Raw genomic sequence first — 13500 nt, 5'->3', positions numbered from 1 at the left:
AGTTTGTTATAATCCTTGCAATGTACAAAGATCTCCCAGAGGTGAATGATTTTCCCCCCAATAAAAGTGGAGTTACGCTTTAGTCCCCATTCACACTAGCGCGACTTGTCGCGGTGGGTCGCTCGCCATTGAATAGTACAGGATCCATTCTAATAGGAGCGACACAAGTAGCTCCGACTTAGAAAAAGGGTCCTGTACTACTTTGGGGCGACCTGGAGGCGACTTGCATTGACTTCAATTATATGAAGCCGAGGTCGCGGTGCACAGGTCGCCCCTCCAAGTCGTGTCACCGCAGTCTTAAACTTCAGTTCTAACTTTTCCTGAAAAGGTTTCAGATTTACCCATAAATCTTAACAAAATGAATGTTACCTAAAAAGAATCTTTTATTAAATTTTCGTGTAATAATAATTTACAAACTGTGCAGCGCTAAATTCTCCATTTTCATTTACTGTCCTTTTAATACATTTGCAGTTCTTACACGGAAACTCCGCCTTCATTTTTTTTTTTTTTTAGAGAAGACCAAACAAAATTTTAAAGTACTTTGAGTGCCGGTTCACACTTGTGCGGTTTGCGAGATCGCTTGAATTCGGAGCGCACTGCTCCTTCTTTACATGCGATCTCATGTGCGGATGTGAGTTCAGCCATACACTTTGTATGGCTGAATTCGCAGCGCATCCGCAGCAAACTCGCACATGAGGCTTTTTTTGAGCCGCATCAGAATCGGATCGCACAGTGGTTCACACTTGTGCGATCCGATTCTGTGCGAACTTGCAGATCGCACTGCGATATGCGATCGCAACTGGGGGTGTCATTAACTTTTAATTGACACCCCCTGCATATCGCATATTCGCAGCGCTCCCGCATCGCACAAGTGTGAACCGGCACTCAAATAACATTTGTCAGGTCATCAGGTGTGCTAAGAATTTTCTTTTGAATATTCCTACAAACCTAAAATGCAAAATCTACAGTACTAGTGTGTGGCCAGCTGGACCCCTGAGCCCAATTGCACCCCCCCCTCACCTTCTGCCCCGATGGTGATGGTCACTGGGACAAAAAGTAAGAAGAATTACAAAATGTGTGATAAGAACAATAAGTAAAGGGTAAAAAAAAATATTGCTGGTGCGTCATTTTATAGCTCTGATGGTGTTTTCTGAATGTAGCCACAGGCCGGAGTTCCCCTTTAATGGTGTCAGATGTGTCTCCACTGACTCGCCCCTGCGTCCGGCCGTCACGTACAGGGAAGCGGCGGTGGTAGATTTTGGCTCCATTAAATGGAGGGAGATGAGGATGTCAGTGTTGTAAGAAAGGACATGTTGTGTGGTTGAATGCCCTGGGCCCTGTGACCGCATCCCTCCGCTTACACTGCTCTCCATTCTTCTCAGCTGCAGGAAGAACAGTTGGATTGTGGGGCCGCGCATCTCCAGCACCCGCTAACCATCAATCGGCCTCTGTCTGCCACCCCGCTCTTCAAGGCTCCTGGACTGACCTCGGTGGCAGTGGCCAACGTTGGCGGCTACACGGTGGCCTTCCTCGGCACGGCAGGTGGACAGCTTCTGAAGGTAATATAAAATAAATTGATGTTGCAGTGAAATTAAGTCAATTTTTTTGCATTCCAAATGTTTGGTAAAACAGAGAGCAGCGGCCAAACGCAAAGTGCGGAAATTCTTCCTGCTATGGGTTATTGGGCACATCAGCACTGGCTTGTTGGACGGTGGGGACCACCATTGGGCAGACACTTGGCAATCAGTGGTCAGGTGTACTTCCTTCCATCAGTCCCAGCCCCAGCCATCCACATAGGTCCATCATTTGTTTTTGGGGTTTTCGGTGACCAAACAAATTCTATTCCAAGCCAGTCGCCAAATAGCAAATAATACTAATTAATTTAGCATATAAAATTGCAACACAAGTCATATATGAATTTAATTTAATTGAATGTTATTAAAAATTACCTTTTGTTTTCAAATTGCAGCACTGGAATTCTCTGTAAAATGCAATGCTGTATAGCAACCAGTAGCTTGATTATCAGTGCAGCCCAAACAGTTCCAATCAGTGCCCATCAGTGCAGCTTATCAGTGTCCATCAGTGTCGCCTCATCAGTACCCATCAGTCCAGCCTCATCAGTGCAGCCTCACCAGTGCCATTAGTGCAGCCCCATCAATGCAGTCTCATTAGTGCAGCCTCAACAGTGCCCATCAGTATAGCCTCACAAGTGCCCATCAGTGCAGCCTCATCAATGCCCACCAGTGCAGCCTCACCAGTGAAGCCTCATCAGTGCCTATCAATGCAGTCTCATCAGTGCAGCCTCACCAGTGCCTATCAATGCAGCCTCATCAGTGCACATCAGTGCAGCCTCACCAGTGCCCATCAGTGCCACCTATCAGTGTCCATCAGTGTCACCTATCAGTGCCACCTCATTAGTACCCATCAGTCCAGCCTCCTCAGTGCAGCCTCACCAGTGCCCATTAGTGCCACCTCACCAGTGCCCATCAGTGCAGCCTCATCAATGCAGTCTCATCAGTGCAGCCTCAACAGTGCCCATCAGTGTAGCCTCACAAGTGCCCATCAGTGCAGCCTCACCAGTGAAGCCTCATCAGTGCCTATCAATGCAGTCTCATCAGTGCAGCCTCACTAGTGCCTATCAATGCAGCTTTATCAGTGCACATCGGTGCAGCCTCACCAGTGCCCTTCAGTGCAGCTTTATCAGTGCCCATCATAGCATCCTCACCAGTGCCCATCAGTGCAGCTTTATCAGTGCCCTTCATAGCAGCCTCACCAGTGCCCATCAGTGCGGTCTCATCAGTACCCATCAGCACAGCCTCACCAGTGCCCATTATTGTAGTCTCATCAGTGCCCATCATAGCAGCCTCATCAGTGCCCATCAGTGCAGTTTCACCAGTGCCCATCAGTGCAGCCTCATAAGTGCCATCAGTGCAGCCTCACCAGTGCCCACCAGTGCAGCCTCATCAGGGCCGACTAGTGCAGTCTCATCAGTGCCCATCAGTGCAGCCTCCCCAGTGCCCATCAGTGCAGCCTTACCAGTGCCCACCAGTGCAGCCTCATCACTGCCCACTAGTGCAGTCTCATCAGTGCCCATTAGTACAGTCTCATCAGTGCCCATCAGTGCAGCCTCATCATTGCCCATTAGTGTAGCCTCATCGGTGCACATTAGTGAAGAAGAAAAATTACTTATTTACAAAATTGTATAAAAGAAACTGAGAAAAATGTTTTTTGTTTTTTTTTTTTTAATGTTCTGACTTTTTTCATTTGTTTAGCAAGAAATAAGCTCTATATGTCTCAAAAAAATGATAGAAATTTCATATAGGTACACTGTTGCATGACCGTGCAATTGTCATTCAAAATGCGACAGCGCTGAAAGCTGAAAATTGGCCTGGGCTGGAAGGGGGTGAAAGTGCCCGGTATTGAAGAGGTTAACCATACTATGCAATGCATTTTTAGGTACACCTGGTATAAGTATCTGGATCTGTCTGCATGTTAGGTGGGGAGGACCAGCACTGTGAGCCATTCAGACTCTTCTGCATTGAACAGCTCTGTTCGTCTAAAGCTGGATACACACTATACAACTTTTGTTAGATTTTCTTTAGATTAAAGCCCCGTACACACGTACCGATCGTCGGCCGAACGATCGGCCGTCTTTTGTCTGAGGGCTGTCTTGTCTGTTGAAAAGTGCAAAAGACTGCACACGAATTTTGTCGGCCAACAACAGCCGACTGCAGAAGTGATGTCATGTGATGGTTCACTTTCCTTGTCTTTTTTCTTTTCTGAGCATGCCCAGTCTTGCAAATCTGCTGTCTGTCGGCCGAAATCTGTACTGACTGGCGAACAATCGGCCGTTCTGGTGTTGGCCAACAAAAATTTTAATGCCTGCACGACAGATTCTGTTCGGCGGAAAATGCGCTGTCGGCTGTCGGAAGCATCATACTAACAAGCCTAAAATCGGCCGATCGGTCGTCGGCCGAATCTTTACGGCCGACAATCGGTACGTGTGTACGGGGCTTTACCTTCAACTATGTAGTGCAAGGGCCTGCCTGATTGCCTACAAACTAAAAGTGTTTAGGTCTGACCTCATATTATATGGTTTTGGTAAGTCTAAAGGAAAAAATCTAAAGAAAATTGTATAGTGTGTATCCAGCTTAGCACTGGCTGCTTGCCGACAGGAGGGAGCAGAGTATTAACCTCAATCAGCATAGCAGTGTACCCGAGCTGTCAGGACAAAATTGCAAGCAAGACTAAACTTATTTACAACTTATCCTCTTTACAGACACCATATGCAGAAGAGGTGGGGCTTATTTGCCTATGGGCGGGGCATAGCATGGGCACGCTAGCAGGGTTTAATTACTAATAGATTTCCAATCCTATACAAAGATCCTAAAGAAAGTGTCTATGTCTCCTTTAAATCAGTCTTCGGAGGTGAAGGCAGCATTGGATGGAAGAATCTGCAGGTTTTTGCTAGCGGTCTCACCTTTACCTTGTGAATATGTAAGCACACCCACGGCTCTGGCTGCGTATTTTCCAGCGCGTGTAGTTGTCAGCGCTTCGTACTTTTCCTGCGAAGATAAACACGCTGCGATCTAAATAAAGCCGCATTGTCAGCACAGCACCTTTTTTTTTCTGCCACCAATGTCATTTCTGTGTCAGCAAAGTGAATAACGTTCAGGAAACGCAAATCCCCAAAGAATGTTTGTAAATGGACACAATAAAGAGATACAATTCTTGTAGATTATCTGCACAGCAATAAAAACCCAGCAGAGGTTCTAACCCTGGCTGCCTTAATGTAGCACTAAGCGTTTGTTTAGGCTTGCCGTTGGGGGCCTTAAAAATGCGCAGTTAAGCCGTGTTTATAGGCGCCCCCCCCCTCCCTCCCCTTTAAAGAGAAACTCCAATTTTCCCCCCAAAAAAATGACAAGTCAGCAGCTACAAATACTGTATTTTAATATAAGGACACTTACCTGTCCAGGAATCCAGCGCTGTCCTCACCAGAGCCGATTCTTCAATGGGCTTCGGGTCCAGGAGCTGGAATCTTAAAGTGTATGGCCACTTTCGCATCGCCCGACGAAGTCCGTTCTGCTCAGCGGGGGATCGATCCGCCGATCCCCACTGAGTAGGCGGATGAGGGCTCCGTCTCCGCTCTGTGTGCAGAGACAGAGCTGTCAGATCCCCGCTGTCCCCTATAGGGGGATTGGATGAGAACGGACCGCCTGTCTGTTCTCATCTGACTCCATCTGATCCGATCCTCCAGACGGATGGAAAATAGGGTTTCCATGTGTCCGGATTTCACAAAAACGCAAAGAAAAAGTGCAAAAAAATAAAAAACGTGTTTACAAAATGCTAGGTGTGAATGGGGCCTAAATAAAAAATTTATGGATAGATATAGTGGGGAAAATAATTATTTGATCCCCTGCAGATTTTGCGGGTTTTACGAACAAATGAAGGGTCTATAATTTTTATCATCATGTATTTTAAATGATAGAGACAGAGAATCTTGAAAAAACACATAATACAAATGTTATAAATTGAGTTGGAGTTCAGTGAGTAAAATAAGTATTTGATCCCCTACCAACCAACAATAATTCTGGCTCCCACAGACTGGCTACAGTATGTGCTCATGTGGTACTCAGATCAGTCCTGTCAATGTTAGGCCCCTTTCACACAGGCGGACCGTTCAGATCCGCCTGTCCGTTTTTTTGGCGGATCTGAACGGTCCCCCCATGCATTCCTATGGGGCATCGGATGTCAGCGGAGACATGACCGCTGACATCCGACCCGATCCGATCCGTCAAATCTGGACGGATGGAAACCCTATTTTCCATCCGTCCAGCGGATCGGATCGGATTGGGATCGGGTGAGAACGGACTGACGGTCCGTTGACATCTGATTTCCCCCATAGAGATGCATGGGGAACTGTCAGCTGTGTCTCCGTACACAGCGCGGAGACACAGCTGTCCTCCTGCTGCTCACCGGGGGATCGGCGGCTCAATCCCCCGCTGAGAAAAACGGACTCCGTCCAACGGACGGAGTGTGTGAAAGGAGCCTAAGAAGGTTCTCCTAACGACAACTCGTTATATGTATAAAAGTCACCTGTCCACAGAATCTCTTTCTTCCATTCAAACCTCACCATTATGGGCAAGACCAAAGAGCTGTCACAGGACATCAGGGACAAGATAGTAGACCTGCACAAGGCTGGAATGGGCTACAAGACCATCAGCAAGAAGCTTGGTGAGAAGGAGACAACTGTTTGAGGGATTATTCGCCAGTGGAAGAAACACAAAATAACCATCAATCGCCCTCATCCTGGAGCTCCATGCAAGATTTCGCCTCATGGGGTAAGGAGGATCATGAGAAAAGTGAGGGATCAACCCAGAACTACACAGGAGGAACTTGTAAATGAACTCAAGGCGGTTGGGACCACAGTCACCAAACAAACCATTGGTAACACAAGTCCTGCAGTGTCCGCAAGGTCCCCCTCCTCATGAAGGCAAATGTACAGGCCCTTCTAAAGTTTGCCAATGAACATCTAAATGATCCAAATAAGTATTGGGAGAAGGTGCTGTGGTCTGATGAGACCAAAATTGAGCTCTTTGGCACTAACACAACTCGCCGTGTTTGGAGGAAGAAAAATGCTTACTATGACCGTAAGGACACCATCCCTACAGTCAAGCATGGAGGTGGAAACATGATGCTTTGGGGCTGTTTCTCTGCCTGTACAGGTGACTTTGCCGCATTCAGGGGCCAATGTACGGCCATGTATTGTAAAAACCTTGAATGAAAACCTTCTTCCCTCAGCCAGAACAATGAAGATGGGTCATGGATGGGTCTTCCAACATGACAATGACCCAAAACATACCACCAAGGTGACAAAGGAGTGGCTCAAGGAGCACATTAAGGTCATGAAGTGGCCTAGCCAGTCTCCAGACCTTAATCCTATAGAAAATTTACGGAGGGAGCTGAAACTTCGAGTTGCCAAGAGACAGTGAATAAACCTTAAAGATTTAGAGAAGATCTGTAAAGAAGAGTGGACCAAAATCCCTCCTGAGATGTGTGCAAACCTGGTCACCAACTACAAGAAACGTCTGACCTCTGTGCTTGCCAACAAGGGTTTCTCCACCAACTACTAAAGCGGAGTTCCGGCCTCGGGGGTCAATTGTAGCTAAAAATACCCCGGGGACAGTCAGGGCTAGTACATTCCACAATGGATAGCCTCTGAACTGTCCCGGGTCGCACTTACCTGTAAGAAGAAATACTTACCTTGAAAATTTCTTCTCCAGCGCTGCCTTCTCAGGTGTGGGCAGCTGAAGCCACAGCGTCCCTCTTCGTGACGTCAGAGTCCCACAATGCACTGCACCGGCACCGCTCGTCACTTGCATGCCCAGAAGCTGTTTAGCAGTGAATACCGCACCTGCACCGGAAGTGACGAGCGGGGCCGGTGCAGGCGCATTGATTCCTGGGACTGATGGCGTTCAGCTCCCAGGAGTCTTTGCAAACCGGAAGAGATGGCACGGGCCGCGGCCGCCGAGGGAGGAAGTGGAAGGAAGGGGAGTATATTTTCTTCTATAATAAGGTAAGTGACCAAAAAAAAAAAAAAATCGCCATTATCCATTTCTTTTTCAGGTTCCCCTTAGCAAGCGGATGGCCTAAAATCGATTTTATCGATTTTGAGGCCGGAACCCCGCTAAAGTAATGTTTTGCTTGGGGATCAAATACTTATTTTACTCACTGAACTGCAACTCAATTTATAACATTTGTATCATGTGTTTTTTTTCTGGATTTTTGGTTATTCTGTCTCTATCATTTAAAATTCACCTATGATAAAAATTATAGACACTTCATTTCTTTGTAAGTGGGCAAACTTATAAAATCTGCAGGGGGGTCAAATAATTATTTTCCCCACTGTATATGCCTTGTCCGGTGAGACCCCCGTCTATACTTTCCTTCATGATATGGAAACTTTTCTCCATCCGCGTCAGGTCACTTCTCATCAAACTTCTACTCTCTCCATATGAAGCCGAGTTCCCTTCTATCGGTGCAGATCGCTCCCTAAACTCCCGGTTACTAATCCAATCCGGAGACGACGGGCAGCTTCGTGAGGACCTCTGACCTCCAGCTAATGGCATGTAATTGAGCTGTGATTTCCCGGGAGAGCTGGTGATAATGTGTTAACACTTGGAATAAAATACCCCCCCTCCCCTGTATCTAATCCCCTCCAGGGGGGAGGGGGGGTTGAGTCTAACAATTGCCCATCGGAGATCTCAGACATGGCGTATTTAATCTCACACCTCGCTCCCCAGCGGTGTACCGCCGCTCTGTTTTCTACCTTTCAGCGTAATAATCAGACACATGCAAATGGAAGACGGTAATTGAGGCGGCTCACAGCGGCGGCAGAAAACGGTTCTCGCCAGGGCGTCCCTTGCGCTCGGTATTCCTCAGCGGCACAGAAGAAGGAATGAGCGGTCCGGGGTTATGGGCTGGGGGTAATTAATGAGGGTCCCCGGGCAGGAGAAGAGGAGGAGGAGGGGTATGAAATTGGAAAAAGGTTTATTGAATTTCCTCCATGACAAAAACAGCGCTAGTTTAACCCTTTCATTTTAGTGAAGTCACGGATTAAGCGCTTGCAGCTTACATGTGCCTATGCGCAACCTTGGTTCATCGTTGCACTCTTATTCAAGAATAGAGATAGGTACAGGTGTTTACGAATGTACAAGAATGCATAATACGCGCATTTTCTTGCGATATTAATTTTAGGGCTCATTCACATGGGTGCTGAGGTCCGTACAGCGTGGAGGAGTTTATGTGACTACAGCTGCCTGGAGCTGCGTGCAGGCAGCCTATGTTACTGTATAGTGGGGGATGGGCAACCATTGACAGGTGGAGATCTTCCTAAACAACGTGAAAGAGATCGAAGATCACTGGGGTTTGGTGCCATTTTTTTTTTTTTTTTAGAACCAGAAAGGCCTAACTATATAGAAATGAAAACTTGGAGAAATATAATAAAATAAATGTCACTGTAAAAATATAAACTTAGCTAGCCTAGCTTTAAAGTGGACGGAGTCAGTAGGGCAGTGGACTTTGTCGGTAGAACAGTGGACAGTGTCAGTAGGGCAGTGGACAGTATCTGTAGAGCAGAGATTGGTGTCAGTAGGGCAGTGGACGGTGTTACTAGAGCAGAAATTAGGTTCAGTAGGACAGAGGTTGTTGTCAGTAGGGCAGTGGGGGTGTCAGTTAGGCAGTGGATGGTGTAAGTAGGGCAGTGGGCGATGTCAGTCAGTAGAGCAGTAGATGGTGTCATTCAGAGCAGAGGACAGTGTCAATAGAGCAGTGGATGGTGTCAGTAGGTCAGAGATTGGTGTTTGTAGATCAGTGGATGGTGTCAGTAGAGCAGTGGACGGTGTCAGTAGGGCAGCGGTTGGTGTCAGTAGGGAAGAGGATGGTGTCAGTAGGGCAGAGGACAGTGTCAGTAGAGCAGTGGACGGTGTCAGTAGAGCAGTGGACGGTGTTAGTAGAGCAGTGGACGGTGTCAGTAGGGCAGTGGATGGTATCTGTAGAGCAGAGATTGGTGTCAGTAGGGCAGTGGACAGTGTCACTAGAGCAGAAATTGGGGTCAGTAGGACAGAGGCTGTTGTCAGTAGAGCAGTGGGGGTGTCAGTAAGGCAGTGGATGGTGTAAGTAGGGCAGTGGACGGTGTCAGTAGGGCAGAGATTGGTGTCAGTAGGACAGAGGTTAGTGTCAGTAGGGCAGTGGACGGTGTCAGTAGGGCAGCGGTTGGTGTCAGTAGGGCAGTGGATGGTATCTGTAGAGCAGAGATTGGTGTCAGTAGGGCAGTGGACGGTGTCACTAGAGCAGAAATTGGGGTCAGTAGGACAGAGGCTGTTGTCAGTAGAGCAGTGGGGGTGTCAGTAAGGCAGTGGATGGTGTAAGTAGGGCAGTGGACGGTGTCAGTAGGGCAGTGGACGGTGTCAGTAGGGCAGAGATTGGTGTCAGTAGGACAGAGGTTAGTGTCAGTAGGGCAGTGGACGGTGTCAGTAGGGCAGTGGACGGTGTCAGTAGGGCAGCGGTTGGTGTCAGTAGGGAAGAGGATGGTGTCAGTAGGGCAGAGGACGTTGTCAGTAGGGCAGTGGATGGTGTCAGTAGGACAGTGGTTGGTGTCAGTCGGGCAGAGGACGTTGTCAGTAGGGCAGTGGATGGTGTCAGTAGGACAGTGGTTGGTGTCAGTAGGGCAGTGGATGGTGTCAGTAGGACAGTGGATGGTGTCAGTGGGGCAGCGGTTGGTGTCAGTAGGGCAGCGGTTGGTGTCAGTAGGGAAGAGGATGGTGTCAGTAGGGCAGAGGATGTTGTCAGTGGGGCAGTGGATGGTGTCAGTAGGACAGTGGTTGGTGTCAGTAGGGCAGCGGTTGGTGTCAGTAGGGAAGAGGATGGTGTCAGTAGGGCAGAGGATGTTGTCAGTGGGGCAGTGGATGGTGTCAGTAGGACAGCGGTTGGTGTCAGTAGGGCAGCGGTTGGTGTCAGTAGGGAAGAGGATGGTGTCAGTAGGGCAGACGACATTGTCAGTAGGGCAGTGGATGGTGTCAGTAGGACAGTGGTTGGTGTCAGTAGGGCAAAGGACGTTGTCAGTAGGGCAGTGGATGGTGTCAGTAGGACAGTGGTTGGTGTCAGTAGGGCAGTGGATGGTGTCAGTAGGGCAGTGGTTGGTGTCAGTAGAGCAGTGGACGGTGTCAGTAGGGCAGTGGTTGGTGTCAGTAGAGCAGTGGACGGTGTCAGTAGGACAGTGGATGGTGTCAGTAAGGCATTGAATGATGTGAGTAGGGTAGAGGTTGGTGTCAGTAGAACAGTAGGATTTTTTTATTTTTATACTTTTTTTTTTCAATTTTTAGGAGCCCCGCTGGGGTGCTTTGGTAAAATATCACTTTTGACTCACTTGTGAAACAGAGAAAAAGCCCAATGACAGAGATCCCCCAGTCCCTTTCTCTGCAGCCTCAGCTGCACTGCACAGTGAATGAATGGGAAGTGCTCTGTGCTGAGGGGTTTCCTGTTCATTTACAAACTGAAGCATAGTAATCATAGTTATGAATGGACACAGTAAGTGATTGGTACCAATCACTCACTGTGTGCATTCAGAAATGATAGGGGCCAGCTCATTCCCCTGCTCTCCATCCTGAAACATCCCCTGCAGCAGCCGGCAGGAGAGGGGACGGAGGGAAGCCTGCAGCGCACACAGGGGGTCCGGGCACCAAAAGAAAGAGGAACCTGGAGATTAGGGATGGAATTTAGTGGAATTGATCGGCTGTATTTTCTTCCCTGTAGCAGCTAAATGTCAGTAGGAGGGAGAGGAGGGGAAGCGGGCATTCAGCTGCTGCAGATAAGGAAAATACAGACCATTGGTAACACTAAATTCCTCCCCCGCTGCTTCTCCTCTCCAGGTTTTGGGGTCATCAACCAAGGGGCACGATCTACCTGTCACCTGCCTGTGTTCGATGGGTGGATCGCAATCGATAGTTGCCCACCCCTGCTATATAGGGATGCAGCGCCTTTACTGACACAGCCACTTATCCTAATGTGATAGCATACAGGGGCAGGTGACTGGCCCCATACGTTTGGCCCACTCACCCGTGTCCCCATACAGTGTCCCCATACAGGAACTTAGGCTGCCTGCACATTGCTACAGGCAGCATCTCTGCTTAACGACAGTTGCGGTATAAACTTCACAGGGAGAGCATGGTTTTTAATAAGTTGGCCAACTCATAGACTGGCATTGTAAGAAAGGGCAGTAAAGTGCATCCAGTATGTAGCACTGCAAAGAAGGAAGCAGAACCTGCACATTTAATGGACTTTGAATTTATATTGAATTGCAGCTGACCAGATGAAACCTGAAATCACTTTGCAGAGGATTACAGAAATCTTTGTAAGTTGATGGATGGGAATTCATTATTTAGGAGTGGCAGCTCAGGGAGTGTCGTTCATATTTGATATTTACCAATAAAGCAATCAGGGGCCAGGGCGGTGGCTCAGAGTCTGAAAAACTGCAGGCTCAGAAATGTGTTGTCTCCTTCCTCCTGGTGGAGGAGACTGCCTTCTATAGGTGACACCAATCTGGGATAATTGAGAGCTCATAGACACAGAAATGTCTTCTCAGTCTATCTTTCTTGTCCTCACAGATCACTCTGGATGCTGACATGAAAATTGTGAGTCGCCAGTCCCTTCTGATAGCGCGAGGGGAGCCGGTCCACCACATCATGCGCTTCGATCCTGTGAATCCCACCTACCTCTACGTCATGACCACACATCAGGTATGTGATTGACAGTCATGGCATATTTCCCTCCACAGTGACTCATCATTACTGAATTTATAACTGTCTACTGATAATTCCTAAATCTCCAAATAACAGCCAGGAAATGTTCTAGAAATACAGCAATTGTAATAGCTGCTGTCATAAAAACAGACTACCTGACACAGTGTTACTCTTCAGACTGGAGATAGAGAGATACAAAGCAACATTGTTTATAAACATTGATTAGACAGGATATAGAGAGATACAAAATAACATTGTTTTCTAAACATTATTCAGACTGGAGATAGAGAGATATAAAGCAACATAGTTTATAACCATTAATCAGGCAGGAGATAAAGAGATACAAAGTAACATTGTTTATAAACATTGATCAGACAGGATATAGAGAGATACAAACTAACATTGTTTATAAACATTGATCAGGCAGGAGATAGAGAGATACAAAGTAAGATTGTTTATAAACATTGATCAGATGGGAGATAGAGATACAAAGTAAGATTGTTTATAAACATTGATCAGATGGGAGATAGAGATATAAAGTAAGATAGTTTATAAACATTGTTCAGAAGGGAGATTGAGTCCCGGTTCACACTAGGGCGACCTGTGAGGTGACCATAGGGAAGCTGCCGACCCGTTCTAATAGGAGCGACACAAGTCGCTCCGACCTAGAAAAAGGGTCCGGAGCTTCTTTAGGGCGACCAGGAGGCGACCGCCATAGACTTCAATGTTATGAAGTCCGAGGTCACGGCGCGCTGCTCACACCGCGATCTCGGAGGTCTCCCCGGGAAGTAGCGTCGCGTGTATGTGAACCGGCGCTGAGAAATACAAAAAAACACTGTTTGTGTCTTTCTGTCTCAAGTCTAAATAATGTTTATAAAGTAACATCGTTTATAAGCATTGATCAGACAGGTGATAGAGAGATACAAAGTAAAATTGGTTATACACATTGTTCAGACGGGAGATTGAGAGATACAAAATTTTATTGTTTATAAACATTGATCAGACAGGAGATAGAGAAATATAAAGTAACATTGTATATAAACATTGTTCAGACGGCAGATAGAGGCAGATCAGGCAGGGGAAAGGCAGATACAAAGTAACATTGTATGTAAACATTGTTCAGACAGCAGATAGAGGGATACAACGTAACATTGTATATAAACATTGATCAGACAGGGGATAGGGAGATACAAAGTAACAT

General features: G+C 47.2%; 1 protein-coding gene across 1 annotated transcript in view; it reads left to right on the top strand.

Annotated features, from left to right (window-relative positions):
• PLXND1 (plexin D1) overlaps positions 1-13500 on the top strand; it is a 240597-nt gene that overhangs the window by 86047 nt on the left and 141050 nt on the right. Inside the window, exons 2-3 of the mRNA XM_082265543.1 lie at positions 1383-1559; positions 12165-12296. Of these exons, the coding sequence (XP_082121669.1) occupies positions 1383-1559; positions 12165-12296 (309 nt within the window). The remainder of the gene's footprint in view (positions 1-1382; positions 1560-12164; positions 12297-13500) is intronic.

Source organism: Pelophylax lessonae, assembly GCF_965119305.1.
Source record: "Pelophylax lessonae genome assembly, chromosome: 8".
NCBI classification, from domain to species: Eukaryota; Metazoa; Chordata; class Amphibia; order Anura; family Ranidae; genus Pelophylax; species Pelophylax lessonae.
The sequence above is the reverse complement of the archived record's forward strand: the minus strand, read 5'-3'. Positions and strand labels throughout refer to the sequence as shown.